The sequence below is a fragment of the Lolium rigidum genome, chromosome 4 (assembly GCF_022539505.1).
Source record: "Lolium rigidum isolate FL_2022 chromosome 4, APGP_CSIRO_Lrig_0.1, whole genome shotgun sequence".
NCBI lineage: Eukaryota > Viridiplantae > Streptophyta > Magnoliopsida > Poales > Poaceae > Lolium > Lolium rigidum.
Genome location: NC_061511.1, coordinates 353,662 through 371,115, shown reverse-complemented (window position 1 = coordinate 371,115; position 17,454 = coordinate 353,662). Strand labels below are relative to the sequence as shown.

Genomic DNA, 17,454 nt, shown 5'->3' with positions numbered 1-17,454 from the left:
CAAAAGCGAGAAATCCAAAATGCGAGCTTTCTCCTTAGACCTTTGTACGGGCGGCATGGAGGTACCCCATTGTGACACTTGGTTAAAACATGTGCATTGCAAAGATCCGGTAGTCCAAGCTAATTAGGACAAGGTGCGGGCACTATTAGTATACTATGCATGAGACTTGCAACTTGTAAGATATAATTTACATAACTCATATGCTTTATTACTACCGTTGACAAAATTGTTTCATGTTTTCAAAATAAAAGCTCTAGCACAAATATAGCAATCGATGCTTTCCTCTTTGAAGGACCATTCTTTTTACTTTTATGTTGAGTCAGTTCACCTATCTCTCTCCACCTCAAGAAGCAAACACTTGTGTGAACTCGTGCATTGATTCCTACATACTTGCATATTGTACTTGTTATATTACTCTATGTTGACAATTATCCATGAGATATACATGTTACAAGTTGAAAGCAACCGCTGAAACTTAATCTTCCTTTGTGTTGCTTCAATACCTTTACTTTGATTTATTGCTTTATGAGTTAACTCTTATGCAAGACTTATTGATGCTTGTCTTGAAGTACTATTCATGAAAAGTCTTTGCTTTATGATTCACTTGTTTACTCATGTCATTACCATTGTTTTGATCGCTGCATTCACTACATATGTTTACAAATAGTATGATCAAGGTTATGATGGCATGTCACTTCAGAAATTATCTTTTGTTATCGTTTTACCTGCCGGACGAGCAGTAATCTAAGCTTGGGGATGTCGATATGCCTCCGACGTATCGATAATTTCTTATGTTCCATGCCATATTATTGATGATACCTACATGTTTTATGCACACTTTATGTCATATTCGTGCATTTTCTGGAACTAACCTATTAACAAGATGCCGAAGTGCCGATTCTGTCGTTTTCGCTGTTTTTGGTTTCGTAAATCCTAGTAACGAAATATTCTCGAAATTGGACGAAATCAAGTCCCGGGGGCCTATTTTGCCACGAACCTTCCGGAAGACCGAAGAGCATACGAAGTGGGGCCACGAGGTGGCGACACCCACAAGGCGGCGCGGCCAAGGGGGGCCCGCGCCGCCCTATGGTGTGGGCCCCTCGTCGGCCCTCCGACTACGCCCTTCCGCCTACTTAAAGCCTCCGTCGCGAAACCCCGATGCGAAAAACCACGATACGGAAAACCTTCCGGAGACGCCGCCGCCGCCGATCCCATCTCGGGGATTCTGGAGATCTCCTCCGGCACCCTGCCGGAGAGGGATTCATCTCCCGGAGGACTCTACACCGCCATGGTCGCCTCCAGGAGTGATGAGTGAGTAGTTCACCCCTGGACTATGGGTCCATAGCGGTAGCTAGATGGTTGTCTTCTCCTCATTGTGCTTCATTGTTAGATCTTGTGAGCTGCCTAACATGATCAAGATCATCTATCCGTAATACTCTATGTTGTGTTTGTCGGGATCCGATGGATAGAGAATACCATGTTATGTTAATTATCAAGTTATTGCATATGTGTTGTTTATGATCTTGCATGCTCTCCGTTATTAGTAGAGGCTCCGGCCAAGTTGATGCTAGTAACTCCAAGAGGGAGTATTTATGCTCGATAGTGGGTTCATGCCCGCATTGACACCGGGACGATGACGTGAAAGTTCTAAGGTTGTGTTGTGATGTTGCCACTAGGGATAAAACATTGATGCTATGTCCGAGGATGTAGTTATTGATTACATTACGCACCATACTTAATGCAATTGTCCGTTGCTTTGCAACTTAATACTGGAAGGGGTTCGGACGATAACCCGAAGGTGGACTTTTTAGGCATAGATGCGGTTGGATGGCGGTCTATGTACTTTGTCGTAATGCCCAATTAAATCTCACTATACTTATCATGACATGTATGTGCATTGTTATGCCCTCTCTATTTGTCAATTGCCCGACCGTAATTTGTTCACCCAACATGCTTTTATCTTATGGGAGAGACACCTCTAGTGAACTGTGGACCCCGGTCCATTCTTTTAATACTGAAATACAAATCTGTTCGCAATACTTGTTTTACTATTTTCTCTGCAAACAATCATCTTCCACACAATACGGTTAATCCTTTGTTACGACAGTAGCCGGTGGGATTGACAACCTCACCGTTTCGTTGGGGCAAAGTACTTTGGTTGTGTTGTGCAGGTTCCACGTTGGCGCGAGGATCTCTGGTGTTGCGCCGCACTACATCCCGCCGCCATCAACCTTCAACGTGCTTCTTGGCTCCTCCTGGTTCGATAAACCTTGGTTTCTTTCTGAGGGAAAACTTGCTGCTGTGCGCATCATACCTTCCTCATGGGGTTCCCCAACGAACGTGTGAAATACACGCCATCACCCGCTACCATTCGTTGACAACAACAAACACCTCTCAAAACTTTACTTTTATTCTCTTTATATGATTTCAAAACTGAAAAAGCTCTAGCACATGATTTAATCCCTGCTTCCCTCTGCGAAGGGCCTGTCTTTTACTTTATGTTGAGTCACTAAACCTATTTCCCTCCATCTCAAGCAAGCATTTTAGTTGTTGTGATCAAACTATTATATTGTGATTTGCTTCATCATGTCTTTTATTGTTTAGTACAAGTTTTACCTGAATGAATATAGCTTTGAAAGTCATCAATGATAATTATGATTGAGTATGCAAGATGAGCCACATAAGTTTTAATCATACCCCTCTTCTTCAATATCGGTGTCGGGGTTGGTTCAGGTGTAGACCAATCATCATGATTCCGGCCTATTCTCGCCAATAATTCTCCAGCGTCGTCTGGAGTTCTTTTCCTGAAAACACAACCAAAGCACAACTATCCGGGTATGCCCTAGACTCAATGGTTAGTCCACTATAAAATATATCAAGTAAATCATGCTTTTCCAAATCATGTTCGAGCCGAGCTCTAATAAGAGAGCAAAATCTAGCCCATGCCTCGGGCAATTTCTCTCCTTCTTCCCGATCAAAATTATAAATTCTCTCGCAAAGCAATATGTTGAGCACTAGCGAGAAAGTATTTACGGAACAAAACATCAAGCAATTCTTTTGGACTATTAATAGAATCGGGTGGCAAATTATTATACCAAGTTTTAGCATCATCCTTTAATGAGAAAGGGAAAATTTTAGCAACGAAATAAGTACGCTTCTTAACATCATCAGAAAACAAGCTACTCAGAGTAGATAGCTCAATCATGTGTTCTACAGCACTTTCTTTTTCAGTGCCACAAAAAGGTGTTTTCTCAACAATTGATATATGAGACAAATCAAGAGAAAAATCATAATCCTTATCCTTAATGTTTATAGGAGATGTGGAAAATTTAGGATCAGGAGACAGTTTATATCTAACAGTATGTTGTGCAAGCAACTTTTTAATTTTTCTTGCATCAGTAGTAGCATTGCATTTATCAATGAAATCATCATCAAGTTCTACATAATCTTCATCAAGATCATCACTAGAGTATTCAACAGACTCAGGTGAATTAACAGGTGTAGCAACATCTTCATTAGGAGTTTCAGTATTTTCAATTTGTCTAGACCTAGCAATTGTAGCATCTAGAAAAGATCCTAATGAACCATCATTATCAAGCACAGCAGAAGCATCATCAAAATTATGAGAGGAATTTTCAGATCTAGCAGAAGTACCAGCATGTGAAGCATGTGGTGGTGAAACAAGTTTATCTATCACAAGATGGTGAATCAAGAGCCAGCAGAGGTACTCCGAGTTGTACCTTTTCTTGTAGTGGATGGTAATATGGCGAATTTAGTATCGCGAGGTTTACCCATGATGGAGAATTTGCAGCGAACAATATCAATCCAAGTGAACTTGCAAATAAAGCTATGCTCCCCGGCAACGGCGCCGTGAAAATAGTCTTGATGACCCACAAGTATAGGGGATCGCAACAGTCTTCGCGGGAAGTAAAACCCAATTTATTGATTCGACACAAGGGGAGACAAAGAATACTTGTAAGCCTTAACGAACGGAGTTGTCAATTCAGCTTGCACTGGAAACGAGACTTGCTCGCAAGAGTTTATCGATAGTAACAGTTTTATAGCAATAGCGATAGTGAAATAACAGACGACAGAGTAACAAAGACAGCGAGTAGTGATTATAGTAAACGACAGGGATTAAAATATCGTAGGCACAGGGGATGGATGAACGGGCGTTGCATGGATGAGAGAAACTCATGTAACAATCAAAGCGAGGGCATTTGCAGATAATAATAAAACGGTATCCAAGTACTAATCAATCAATAGGCATGTGTTCCATATATACTCGTACGTGCTCGCAATGAGAAACTTGCACAACATCTTTTGTCCTACCGAGCCGGTGGCGGCCGGGCCTCTAGGGAATCTCTCTGGAAATTAAGGTACTCCTTTTAATAGAAGTACGGAGCAAAGCATTAACACTCCGTGAACACATGTGATCCTCATATCACCGCCTTCCCCTTCGGTTGTCCCAATTTCGTCACTTTGGGGCCTCGGGTTCGGACAACAATACGTGTATACAACTTGCGGGTAAGATCATAAAGCAATGAATATCATGATGAATTGATAACATGTTCAGATCCGAGATCATGGCACTCGGGCCCTAGTGACAAGCATTAAGCATAACAAGTTGCAACAATATCATAAAAGTACCAATTACGGACACTAGGCACTATGCCCTAACAATCTTATGCTATTACATGACCAATCTCATCCAATCCCTATGATACGTCCAATTTGCATCACTATTTTATATCATAATTTGCTGTTATTCATTGATATATTTCATATTTGGATATAATACTTATGTTATTTCATCTATTTTGCATGTTTCATGATTATTGGAGGATCGCGCACCGGAGCCAGGATTCTGCTGGAAAAAGCACCGTCGGAATGCAATATTTCGGAAGATCAACAATTGACGGGAATTTCACGAAAACTCCTATTTTTCCGGATGACGAAGGGAGCCGGAAGGGGAGAAGAGGGGACCCGAGGTGGGACCACCCCATAGGCCGGCGCGGCCCAAGGCCTGGCCGCGCCGCCCTATGAGGAGGGGGGCCCACAGCCCCTCTCGCCTCCTTTTCTTCGCGTACTCCTTCGTCCCGAAAACCTAAGCTCCAGAGGGTACGTCGCGAAGAGTCACAGCCGCCTCGCGGGCGGAGAACACCGGAGAGAAAGATCTCTCCGGCGGGCGAGAATCCGCCGGGAAATTCCCCTCCGGAGAGGGAAATCGACGCCATCGTCATCGTCATCGAGCTGGACATCATCTCCATCACCACCGTCATCATCATCACCGCCATCTCCACCGCTGCACCTCGTCACCGCTGTAACAATTTGGGTTCGATCTTGTTTGTTTGATAGGGAAACTCTCCGGTGTTGATTTCTACTTGTTATTGATGCTATTGAGTGAAACCGTTGAACCAAGGTTTATGTTCGGATTGTTATTCATCATCATATCACCTCTGATCATGTTCCATATGATGTCTCGTGAGTAGTTCGTTTAGTTCTTGAGGACATGGGTGAAGTCTAAATGTTAGTAGTGAATCATGGTTGAGTAATATTCAATGTTATGATATTTAAGTTGTGGTGTCATTCTTCTAGTGGTGTCGTGTGAACGTCGACTACACAATACTTCACCATTTATGGGCCTAGGGGAATACATCTTGTACTCGTTTGCCAATTGCGGGGTTGTCGGAGTGACGAAACCCGAGCCCCCGTTGGTATATCGATGCGGGGAGGGATTGCGAGGATCTTAGAGTTTAAGGCTGTGGTTAGATTTATCTTAATTACTTTCTTGTAGTTGCGGATGCTTGCAAGGGGTATAATCACAAGTATGTATTAGTCCTAGGAAGGGCGGTGCATTAGCATAGGTTCACCCACATAACACTTATCAAAACATTGAAGATTATTTAGCCACATGAAGCAAAAGCACTAGACTAAAATCCCGTGTGTCCTCAAGAACGTTTGGTCATTATAAGTAAACAAACCGGCTTGTCCTTTGTGCTAAAAAGGATTGGGCCACTCGCTGCAATTATTTCTCTCGCATTTTACTTACTTGTACTTTATTCATTTGTTACATCAAAACCCCTTGAATACTTGTACGCAGAGCATTTACAGTGAATCCTTCATCGAAACTGCTTGTCAACACCTTCTGCTCCTCGTTGGGATCGACATTCTTACTTATCGAAGATACTACGATACACCCCCTATACTTGTGGGTCATCACCCTACCATCCCCTTCAGCCTACAGCGGGGGAATTACTCACACATGGATGGGGGAAACATGGCTGGTCGATGGAGAGGCGTCGGTGGTGATGATGGCGATGATCTCCTCCAATTCCCCGTCCCGGCGGAGTGCCAGAACGGAGTTTCTGGTCCCGAGACGGAGTTTCGCGACGGTGGCGGCGTACTGGATGTCTTCTGGCAATTTCTTCTAACCCCCCGTGCGTTTTTAGGTCGAAGGCATTAAGTAGTCCAGAGGAGGGCGTCGAAGGCCGGCCGAGGGGGCCACACGCTAGGGCCGCGCGCCCCCCTCCTGGGCCGCGCCGGCCTAGTGTGTGGGGCCCTCGGGCCTCCACCTGGCTTGTCCTTCTGGCTCCGTCAATCTTACGGAAAAATAAGACATTTCACATAAATTCCTAGGATTTTCCTGAAAGTTGGATTTACGCACAAAAACGAGACACCGGAAGCGGTTCACTGAAAACAGCGTTAGTCCGTGTTAGTTGCATCCAAAATACACAAATTAGAGGCAAAACAATAGCAAAAGTGTTTGGGAAAGTAGATACGTTTTGGACGTATCAGTCTCCCATAAGCGCTTTTCTTTAACGCCTTTCAGTTAGGCGCAGAAAGTGAAAATCAAGTACCATCAAGAGAAGAAGCATCAACATCATGATTTTCCTTAAAAACACAACTTGTCGCAATAGGTATCTTAGATGTTCCATTATCTAAATTTCCCATAGTGGTACTAAGGGTTTTATCAATTTTAAGCTCATAATGATTCTTTGGCTTAGGCATCTTAGAGACATACATGAACTTTTGCTCCTTACCCACATAAGCTTTCTCCTTAAACTTAAGAGAAGAAAAAGTTGAACCCAAGGTTCCCATAGCTTCTTCAAGTTCACCAATCCTATGGGTTTGATTATCATGGATAGCACAAGTTTCTAAGACAACAATTCTTTCATTAATTCCTCCTAGAGATTTATCAACTTTATCAGTATTATCAAGTAATATTCCCAATTTAGTCTCAACACTTGGAATATTTTTCTCTATGGCCTCCAACTTTTTCATGACATCCTCAAGAGAGATTTCAATTTTAGCTTCATTAACAGGTGGTATTCCAACTAGACTCTCAATAATGCAACTAGCTTCTAAAGCAGGAGTACCTAGGAAATTACCCCTGTAAGAGTATCAAGAACATACCTATTCCACTAGAGATACCAACATAAAAGTTCCTAAGGAGGATAATAGTGGAGTGTTTCTTAGTGCACCTATGATGAGCACCACTAATTCTGTACCAAGCATCTTTAAAACTTTCTCCCCCTTGTTGCTTAAACGAACGAACTTCAACTTCAGGACTACTCATTTTAGCAATAATAAAAATAAATAAAGCAAAACTGAATTAAGTAAAGTAAAACAAGTAACTATTTTTTTGTGTTTTTGATATAAAGAAAGCAAACAAGACAGAAAATAAAATAAAGCAAGACAATAAACAAAGTGAAGAGATTGGGTGTGAGAGACTCCCCTTGCAGCGTGTCCTGATCTCCCCGGCAACGGCGCCAGAAAAAGTGTTTGATGGTGCGTGACGGGGCTTGATGGAGTGTTGATTCCTCCCTAGTAACGGCGCCAAAAAGCAGCTGCTTGCGACGGTAAAGCACACGTCCGTTGGAAACCCCAAGAGGAAGGTATGATGCGTACAACAGCGAGTTTTCCCTCAGTAAGAAACCAAGGTTATCGAACCAGTAGGAGATGAAAGCCACGTGAAGGTTGTTGGTGAAGGAGTGTAGTGCGGCGCAACACCGGGATTCGGTGCCAACGTGGAACACTGCACAACACAATCAAACTACTTTGCGCCAACTTAACGGTGAGGTTGTCAATCTCACCGGCTTACTGAAAACAAAGGATTAAACGTATGGTGTGGAGAATGATGTTTGCTTGCAAAGAACAACGAGAGAACAATGATTGCGGTAGGTTGTATTTCAGATGTAAAAGAATGGACCGGGGTCCACAATTCACTAGTGGTGTCTCTCCAATAAGATAAATAACATGTTGGGTGAACAAATTACAGTTGGGCAATTGAAAAATAGAGAGGGCATAACAATGCACATACATATCATGATGACTACTATGAGATTTACTTAGGGCATTACGGCAAAGAACATAGACCGCCATCCAGCATGCATCTATGCCTAAAAAGTCCACCTTCGGGTTAGCATCCGCACCCCTTCCGAGTATTAAGTTGCAAACAACGAGACAATTGCATTAAGTACGTGCGTAATGTAAACAATACAAATATCTTTAGACAAAGCATTGATGTTTTATCCCTAGTGGCAACAGACACATCCACAACCTTAGAACTTTACGTCCATTGTCCCTGATTCAATGGAGGCATGAACCCACTATCTAACATAAATACCCCCTCTTGGAGTTCACGAGTATCAACTTGGCCGAGCCTCTACTAGCAACGGAGAGCATGCAAGATCATAAATAACATATATGATAGATCAATAATCAACTTGACATAGTATTCCATATTTATCGGATCCCAACAAACACAACATGTAGCATTACAATAAGATGATCTTGATCATGATAGGCAACTCACAAGATCTAAACATGATGGCATAATAGGAGAAGACAACCATCTAGCTACTGCTATGGACCCATAGTCCAAGGATGAACTACTCACGCATCAGTCCGGAGGCGGGCATGGTGATGTAGAGCCCTCCGGTGATGATTCCCCTCTCCGGCGGGGGTGCGGAGGAGATCTTCGAACTCCCAGAGATGGGGTTGACGGCGGTGTCTCTGGAACTTTTCTCGTATTTTGGCTCTCGGTACTAGGGTTTTCCGATACGAAGGAATATATAGGCGAAGAGGCAGCGTGGGGAGCCGAGGTGGGCTCCCCACACCTGGGCGCGCCAAGAGGTGGGGCCGCGCCGCCCTATGGGGTGGCCCCCCTGCTGGCCGTCTCCGACTCTTCTTCGATGTTCTGGAACCCTCCGTGGAAAATAGGACTTTGGGCTTTTGTTTCGTCCAATTCCGAGAATATTTCCTGTGTAGGATTTCTGAAACCAAAAACAGCAGAAAACAGGAACTGGCGCTTCGGCATCTTGTTAATAGGTTAGTACCGGAAAATGCATCAAAATGATATAGAGTATGAATAAAACATGTAGGTATTGTCATAAAACTAGCATGGAACATAAGAAATTATAGATACGTTGGAGACGTATCACCTACGCAGTGGATTATTGTTTGTTATCCAACCAGAGAGTCTTTCAGAGTAGCATAGTGAAGTGCTTATATTTATATTCCTTTATGATATCATTGTTTTTTTTGCACAAAGATGGCCTCGAGAGGCCAGGAAGATCCATTACTTGCGGTGGGTATAAAAATTACATCGTTGCCCTTTTTCATCTACTGCCTTGAGAAACCTAGAATTTGAGTTACAGGCAACGAAATTTGCACAAAGGCCCCTAGCAACTAAAAAAAGCAATCCGAGTGCACAGGAACCATCTCCACCGTGCGCCGGCGACCTCCAGGCGCAGAGCACCGAGATCGGAGAGAAGATAGCTCGATGTGCTCTCCATTCCGGCGAGAAATCAACCGCGTCGGCCATCTCAGCTTCTCCGGGGACGAACCACTTGGAGAAGGGGCTATGGTGAGCTCCAGCGCGAGATTGAAGAGGGCCTCCAGAGGAGGTTGATCTCCTGGACGACGGTCGCCTGTCGACCATGGGATTTGGGGGCAGGGCAAGGAAGCCGGCTTTGGTCCCCCAATGAAGAGCTCGCCAGGGAGAAGACTTCATCTTCCAGCAGCACCACCGCGACCACATCTCCGTCGATCTGCAAAAGATGACGCGATTGAGGATCTTGCCCTCTTCTCCACCACCATGGTATCCAAGAGGGGATAGATCCAGATCGGCTGCATCCAGATCGAGAGAGACACCGAGCTTTATTGAAGGGGTCGTGGAAGCTCCGCCGCCTTCCGCCTTCGGCTCCGACCACCGGAGCACCGCAGTGAACACCATCGCCACCACCAGCCACCAGGAGCAGCTCCATCTCCACCATGGCCCAACCCCCATGGGCATATCGCCAAACTCCACATGGGTAAAGCAGAAACAAAGGCTAGATCTAGCCCTATAACTAGTCCTATCTACTCCGGCGCCCATCTCCGACCAGCTCCGACCGACTATTCCGGCGGAGAAAGCCATGGAGCGGCCCGGCCTCCTGAGGTCGACCCTCAACTACTGTAGCGTGGGGAGAGCAGAGGAGGAGGAAAATGAGCGGCTCCTATGATATCATTGTTGAGAGTGACCACTAGTGAAAGTATGATCCCTAGGCCTTGCTTCCAAACATCGAATCACCATTTATTTACTGTCTTACTGCATGTCTACTTGCTACCATATTTATTTCAGATTGTTATTACCACTCATATTCATCCATATCATTTGCATTTTACTATCTCTTCGCCGAACTAGTGCACCTATACATTTGACAAGTGTATTGGGTGTGTTGGGGACACAAGAGACTTCTTGTATCATAATTGCAGGGTTGCTTGAGAGGGATATCTACCTCCCTGAGTTCGATAAACCTTGGATGATCCACTTAAGGAAAACTTGATGTTGTTCTACAAACCTCTGCACTTGGAGGTCCAATACCGTCTACAAGAATAGAAACGTGCGTACACATCACACCTCCGAAGCGCCGCCGGACGGAGACCTACCGATACCTACACTATATACACTCCGTGAGATGGGCTTCCCCCACCCTCCCGTCGCCGGACCAGCCGACGGAGAGGGAGGAACCCACGCCTCAACATCGGCGAGGTGGAATCGCCGGTCGACTCTCAAAAATCGCCTCCTCTGAACTGTAGCGGAGAGAGGGGATAAGGGACGACTCCTTCACATTCCCTTCGTTTGGATCTATAATGGCTCATGCGATTCTTAAAAAGGGTCTTCCCAAAAATTATAGGACTAGAAGTTTTACTCCCCATATCCATGACAACAAAATCAATAGGAAGGAAATCATATGCAACTCAACCATAACATTTTTTTTACTATGCCTAGGGCGTGTTTGGTGGAATCATCACCAAGTAAAAGTTCTATTGAGCATTTTTTGATTGTGTTGAGCTCCACACAAGAACTCCATACTTTTCATATTTTTTATTCTTTCAACCTTGAAACCAACATATATGGTCTTCAAGTATTTCCTTTGAAGAATACCTTCAAATATAAGTCAATAAAAAATTAGTCCATGAGGATTGTCATTAGTTATGAACCGTGAACTTGGAGGATGCATCTTCAAGAAGAATACACGCATGAGCATCACCACCGGCTGATCTAGAGGGTCATGGTTTTTCACCCCAGAGAATGAAGGAGAACCAATAGAGACCACGACGATGCCGTCAAGAAGGGGACAATGTCCAATATTAGTTTTAGTAGACCAGAAATTTAACGTTGAAAAAGAAAATAGTAGAAAAATTACTCCTGTTTATTTTAGCACAAATTTGTATTCTTACTGAAATCGGCGTGTTCTAGTCCTACTGCTCCTACACGGTCAAGGGTGTTTCCGGAAACAAAAGAGACAATAACCCGACGTGCAAACCCCAAACCCCACTAGTTCTCCTCCTCCCAACCCGAACCCAGATCCAAACCTAACCCCGGCGGCGGCTGCAGCAGCGATGGCGGCGGCGACGGAAGTAGAGGCGGTCGACTTCGACTCCGACGACGATGACCTCATGGACGAGGATGGCGCCATCGAGCCTTCGCCGGCTCCCGCTCCCCGCCTCCGATCCACCATCGCAGGGGGCGGCGGCGCCGACGACGACGCGCCCCGTAAGACCAAGGGGCGCGGCTTCCGTGAGGACCCCAACTCCTCCTCCGCGCCCCGAGACTCGCGCTTAGCGGGCGTCGGCCGCTCCGGCTTCGACGCCCTCGCCTCCGATGGCGGCCCTGGCCCAGTCCGCTGTACGTCTCCCTCCCCTCCTCCCTTTGCTTGCTGTAGGGATGTTTCAATGGTACCGTAGTCAGGTAGGCGGTGGGATCTGAACGCTCGTGTAGGAGGTCTACCAGCTCTGGATATTTTCTTCCTCGATGTGTTGCTTTTGCTGTTTCATGAGAGGATTTAGACGTCATGGGAGGGTAAAGATGCTGTCTTGATAGGTTTCTTTCGTTGCCTATGCGCTGCTGTGCACTGCTAGGGCATCTTTTTGTTCATTGGTGCGATATAGATTGCCTTCTCTTGTGCTATGTAGATAAGGTGGAAATTTTGGGCGATTTTGTTGGATGGTTTCCTAGAGTTCCAAGGTTGTTGCCTGTGATTGTTGTGTAGATATCTGAACTGTGTTGGGTGAAGAGTTTAGAAACTTCGAAACGAGTTAAATATAATCGTGGATCATAAATGTGGATCTTTTTGTATCTTTGACCGAGGATTGTTTTGTCTGCTCGAGTCTTAGGGTTACCAGTAATTAGAGTCTGTGGGTTAGCTTGTCTGGTGATATGCTCGTCATGCTTAATTTTTGTCTGTAAAAAGGGTTTTCAATATTGTTTGCGTGACAGCTGAGATTGTGATTGAAACTGCGGGTATTTAAAATCTTATGATGTGAGCAGGCTTAGTGTATACCTTCTGTTTTATTTTGACTATTTTTCTTAACTTGTTTAGTTCCTCTGATAAGTTGCTAGCGCCTTTGATTCTCATACATCTAACAACCCTCGAAGTTGTTATTTTCAAGTTTTATGGAGTTTTATTTTCAACCGTTATTATTTTTCCACTCATATTAAATCTTTTGTTGCTGCAAAATATTGAATCAATGGATGCTGTTTGTAAAAATAATGCAATAACAGTACTACAGCCATGTGTCTCTTTGCAAAAATTCCATAATATGAAGATAATGAATGTCACTAATTGAGTTCATGTTTGTTTTTCATTCTGTACAGCAATTGAAGGGTGGATTGTACTGGTTACTGGAGTACACGAAGAAGCTCAGGAGGAGGACCTTCACAATATTTTCGGTGGTTTTGGGCAGGTCAAGAACCTGCATTTGAACTTGGATCGCCGGACTGGATTTGTGAAGGTATGCATTCTACTGTGTGTATGTGTTTAGTCCTTACATTTTGCAGATAGATATCGGCTTAATTTCGTTACCTAGTAACTATTCATGTGAAATTCCTCAACAAGGTTCATTTTTTTTAGACCGCTGAAATCTTTATCCATAGAAAACAAAATAACATGTGAAAAGCAGAGTTTTGCACTTTTTCTTATACGTGCTCATGTCTGTTTGGTTTTACTTCTCCTGTGCAGGGATATGCTCTGATTGAGTATGAGAACTTTGAGGAGGCCCAGGTTGCAATAAAAGAATCAGATGGAACTGATCTTCTTTCACAAATAATAAGTGTTGACTGGGCATTTAGTAATGGCCCTGTCAAACGCAGAAATACTCGGAAGAGGTATGTTCTATTTGTGTTTTCATATTTAGTTACTTTTCTGTCCAGAAGGAAGTCGTAGTAGACATGAGAGCTTATTCTTGAGAACATTTAGGCCTCCTTTGATTCACAGGGTAGGGAAAGTAAAGGAATAGGAAACGTGTAGGATTGGTTTGCCCTGTCTGGTGAAATCCTATAGGCATAGGAACTCTCGCAAATGGTTGTTTGATTGTCCTGAAGGAAAATCAGAAGTCATCAACACTGAATAGTCTGTAGGACTTCTTCATGAGATTAGACCGCTAGTTTTCCTGTGAAAATGCACTATGCAGTTCCTACGTGAATATTTCCTGCAGGATGCACTCCCGTGAATCAAACACCATCCAAAGGAAAAATTCCACAGGAGCTAAATTCTCCAGAATTCCTATGAAGATCCTATGAATCAAAGGAGGCCTTAGGTTTTAGTGATAGAATCTGATACTTAGATATTCTGAACTAATTAGCGGGCATAGTGAACCATGAATTATCCATATATGAGGCCTTTACCTGTAAAGCACTATGGCAGGAGCTGATTCTAGATTTTGGTGCAGGGACTGCTTAGATGAAATACCATGTAACGCGTACTTGAGACTACTAAGAGCAAATCATTATAAAATAGATCAGTTTTATTAAAGAATTACATTCGAAATGAAAAGTTTTGATCTAAGGTTTGCTGAACCTAGTTGGTACCTTGCTAGCAATTTGATAGATTTAGTTTCTGGTTGATCAATATGGCTACCAAGGGAATGTGTACTTAGTACCCAACTGAAAACTACTCCACATTAGATTTTGGCTTTATATTTACCTAACAAAGATACATACCTTCTGGGCTTACGGTTGCTTACTACAATCTGAAGAGGTTTGTCCTGGCTGGTTTTTAAGTCCTCAAGTTGCACTCTACAACCGATTTTAGCTAGTTATCTGATGAAGTTACCTACTTCTGGACTCTGGTTGCCCAATACAATCCTGACGAAATTTGTCCTTGGCTGGATTTAAGTCCTCAAAAGTTTCCTTTACGTTTTCCCACTTTCAGTAGTACATCCTTTTTTTATGGGACCTGCTGAGGTTCTTTGAATGAAGAATCTCCAGTAGTTAAATCGTTGGGAATTTGTTTTTGGCTATATAACATGGTTCTACGGTGATTTATTTCTTCGTACTTTATTTCTTAAAGTACAAATTAAATTTGTTTTCCTAGTTTTTACCTTTACTGGGATTTCCCAGTCATTGTTTCCTTTTTTCATTGTCTGGGGTTTTGGGTGACTAACGAGCATTCATAGTTCAATGTACACAATTCTAACAACTGCATATAGAATATTTAATTGAGTTTGTACTGTGTTCATTTCAGGTCACCGAGGCCTAATCGCTCAAGGAGCCCACCGAGGAGAAGATACTGAGTGTTCCCTCACCATGAGTTGCGGTGCTTAGAAGCGACAAAGTGCGAGAATTGTGGGGATCCAGTTGTTCTACGTCTCCTCTTATGGTGGTTTGGTGATTGCCTTTGTCTTTCCGTTGCAGTTTCTGGTTCATTACTGTACTAGTTGTATGGCATCTTTTAACTCTCCTTTCGGGATGGAGCTGTTTTTACTGTTAAAGCTTGGCTTGCCATTTTCAGACGATTGTAACTGCTGTGCTGGATCTATATGTATTGCATTGGAATGTTTCGTTTTGCAATAGCAATTGAATGAACTTGTCTTGCACAGTCTTCCATTGCTGAACCACAGTTTTTAGGGTGGTATTCCACTTGTCAAATACTACAGTCTGTTAGAGCATCTCCACTCGCCCTCCCCCCTCTCACGTATTGCTCCGGCACAGCCCTTTTTTGGCCCATATGGGGGCTCCGGCGCTAAACAAAAAATTGGGGTCGACTGGCCTGAGCTGTGACCTCCATGCAAAGTATGCACATTTTCAATAAAATAATTTTTATTTCATTAAATAAATAGACTAGTCATACTCATATCTAGGCCTATAGTACATGTACTTGTAGTTGACGTTGGAGGAGCCATCGTCGTCGCTCATCGGGCGAGGTGGTGGTGGTGGTCGCTGCGGGGACAGATGGCCGCAGCGACGGCAGCGGTGGTGGTGGTCGCTGCGGGGATAGATGGCCGCAACAACTACAACGTAGGCCGTCGCTGCCATGGCGTGCACGGCAGACTTGTTTCTCCTTCACCCACCAGGACCGGCCAACCTCCACCAGTGATGGAAGAGAGGCGCGGATGGCCACTCGTTGGCCACGCGTTGGCCCGGGAAATCCTTCGGGTCGCCGGGGCACTTGAAGTCATTGGCGACCATGGCGTACTCCGTCGGCGCCTTCCACTCCGGTCCCTCCTCCGACTCCCCCAGCTGTGGGGGGAGGATATGGCGTCCGAGTAACGAAGCCGCCGCCGTCGCTGCCACTCTTCTTTGGCGGCTGGAAGTGAGGGTATCGCATGTGGGGGTAGTCGCCCCGCCAAAATGTGATTCATCACTCCCTCGAGTGTCTGGCTGCCCCACCATAGGCGCCGTCTGGCCTCGTTGTTGTCCACGGGAGGCGGCCCGTCCCCTTCATACTTGGCGAGCTCCATATCCTGGCAATTGGTGAAGAAGGCGTCCCAAGTTGTGGTGTTGTCGGGATCCCAGCGGGAATCCATGCGCTGCTCGGGGGGTGAGCTCGATGGAGTAGTGGTGCGTGATGGCCGCACGCCGAGCTGCACCTTGGGGGCCGGCGCGCCACCGGCGCTCAGACGCTAGCCCGAGGGGCATATGAACCCAAGCGGGCAGGGGTAGTTTGAGGCGCTGAGCGCCTTCACCGCGTGCGTGAGAGCAAGATCACCGGACGCCATGGGTGAGATGCGTGGGTGAAATCTGTAAAACTAGGATGAGATGTGGCTCTTTCACCACTTCCGGCTTTATATAGCGGCGACAATGACGGGAAGTGGCAGAACTGGCGGAAGATGTAGGAAGGTCAACTTTGGCGGAACAAATTGGACAACAATATCCCGTTGAACTTAACTGCTTTATAATCATATTGATAAATACTTTGTAATGATATTGTAGGCTATATTCTTATAATTAAGGTTTTCTCGATGACGCATTTAAGATATTGTAGGATGTTGTATTCATCTTCATTTCTATTGTAACTTTAGCAGGTGTGTGAAGCGATTCTTCCTCGTCTCGTGACCATCGTGCACAAGAGTTTGAGATTGTTGCACTGCTAAAGGCAACCGACTTAGTTGTTCAATTAAGTCAAAATAAATTAATATCAGAATATAACCCCATTAGAACATATAAGAGCTCGTAAATGTCTAAAGCTACCTTCTATGTTTTCTCTTTGTGACGGAAACCACAAGCAGGTGAACCTAGGTAAGAAGAAATATTACATCTAAAGATGCAGGTTCTGTGTACGGCTGAAAACTTCACTGCTGAACACGCTGGCCAGCCGGGGTCTAATTTCCCAATGTCCAGGCTTGGCAAAAACATCCCGATTTGGTGCTGTCTGTGCTCGACTGGCAGAATTTTGTTATAGTAAAACGAGCTCTGAAGATGAATAATTTTTCTATTCTCCACCACTGCATATGAGTCGCACGCTCGAATAGCAGATACACAGCCGGGTCGTCGTGTTGGTGCTGCTCTACAGTCTACAGCAGGATTTGAGCAGCTCGACGCGCCGCAGTGGATGCTGCTCCCGCTCGATGGCACGGCAATGTACCGCGTCGTGGCCTCGCGTGCGTCCAGCGTGGGGCACTGCAGAACCGCGACCAGATAGCGCTGAATACACAAGACCTGGTTGCAGATCTATATTCATTGAA

At 44.7% G+C, this 17,454-nt stretch overlaps 1 protein-coding gene across 1 annotated transcript; it reads left to right on the top strand.

Moving 5' to 3' along the window:
• The first annotated feature begins 11,814 nt into the window (after positions 1-11,814).
• On the top strand, positions 11,815-15,368 carry LOC124646535 (RNA-binding protein Y14A-like). The gene is made up of 4 exons (XM_047186640.1): positions 11,815-12,178; positions 13,148-13,284; positions 13,512-13,657; positions 15,015-15,368. The coding sequence occupies exons 1-4, from the start codon at positions 11,893-11,895 to the stop codon at positions 15,061-15,063; spliced, it is 618 nt and encodes a 205-aa protein (XP_047042596.1). The 5' UTR covers positions 11,815-11,892; the 3' UTR covers positions 15,064-15,368.
• Positions 15,369-17,454: the final 2,086 nt, after the last annotated feature.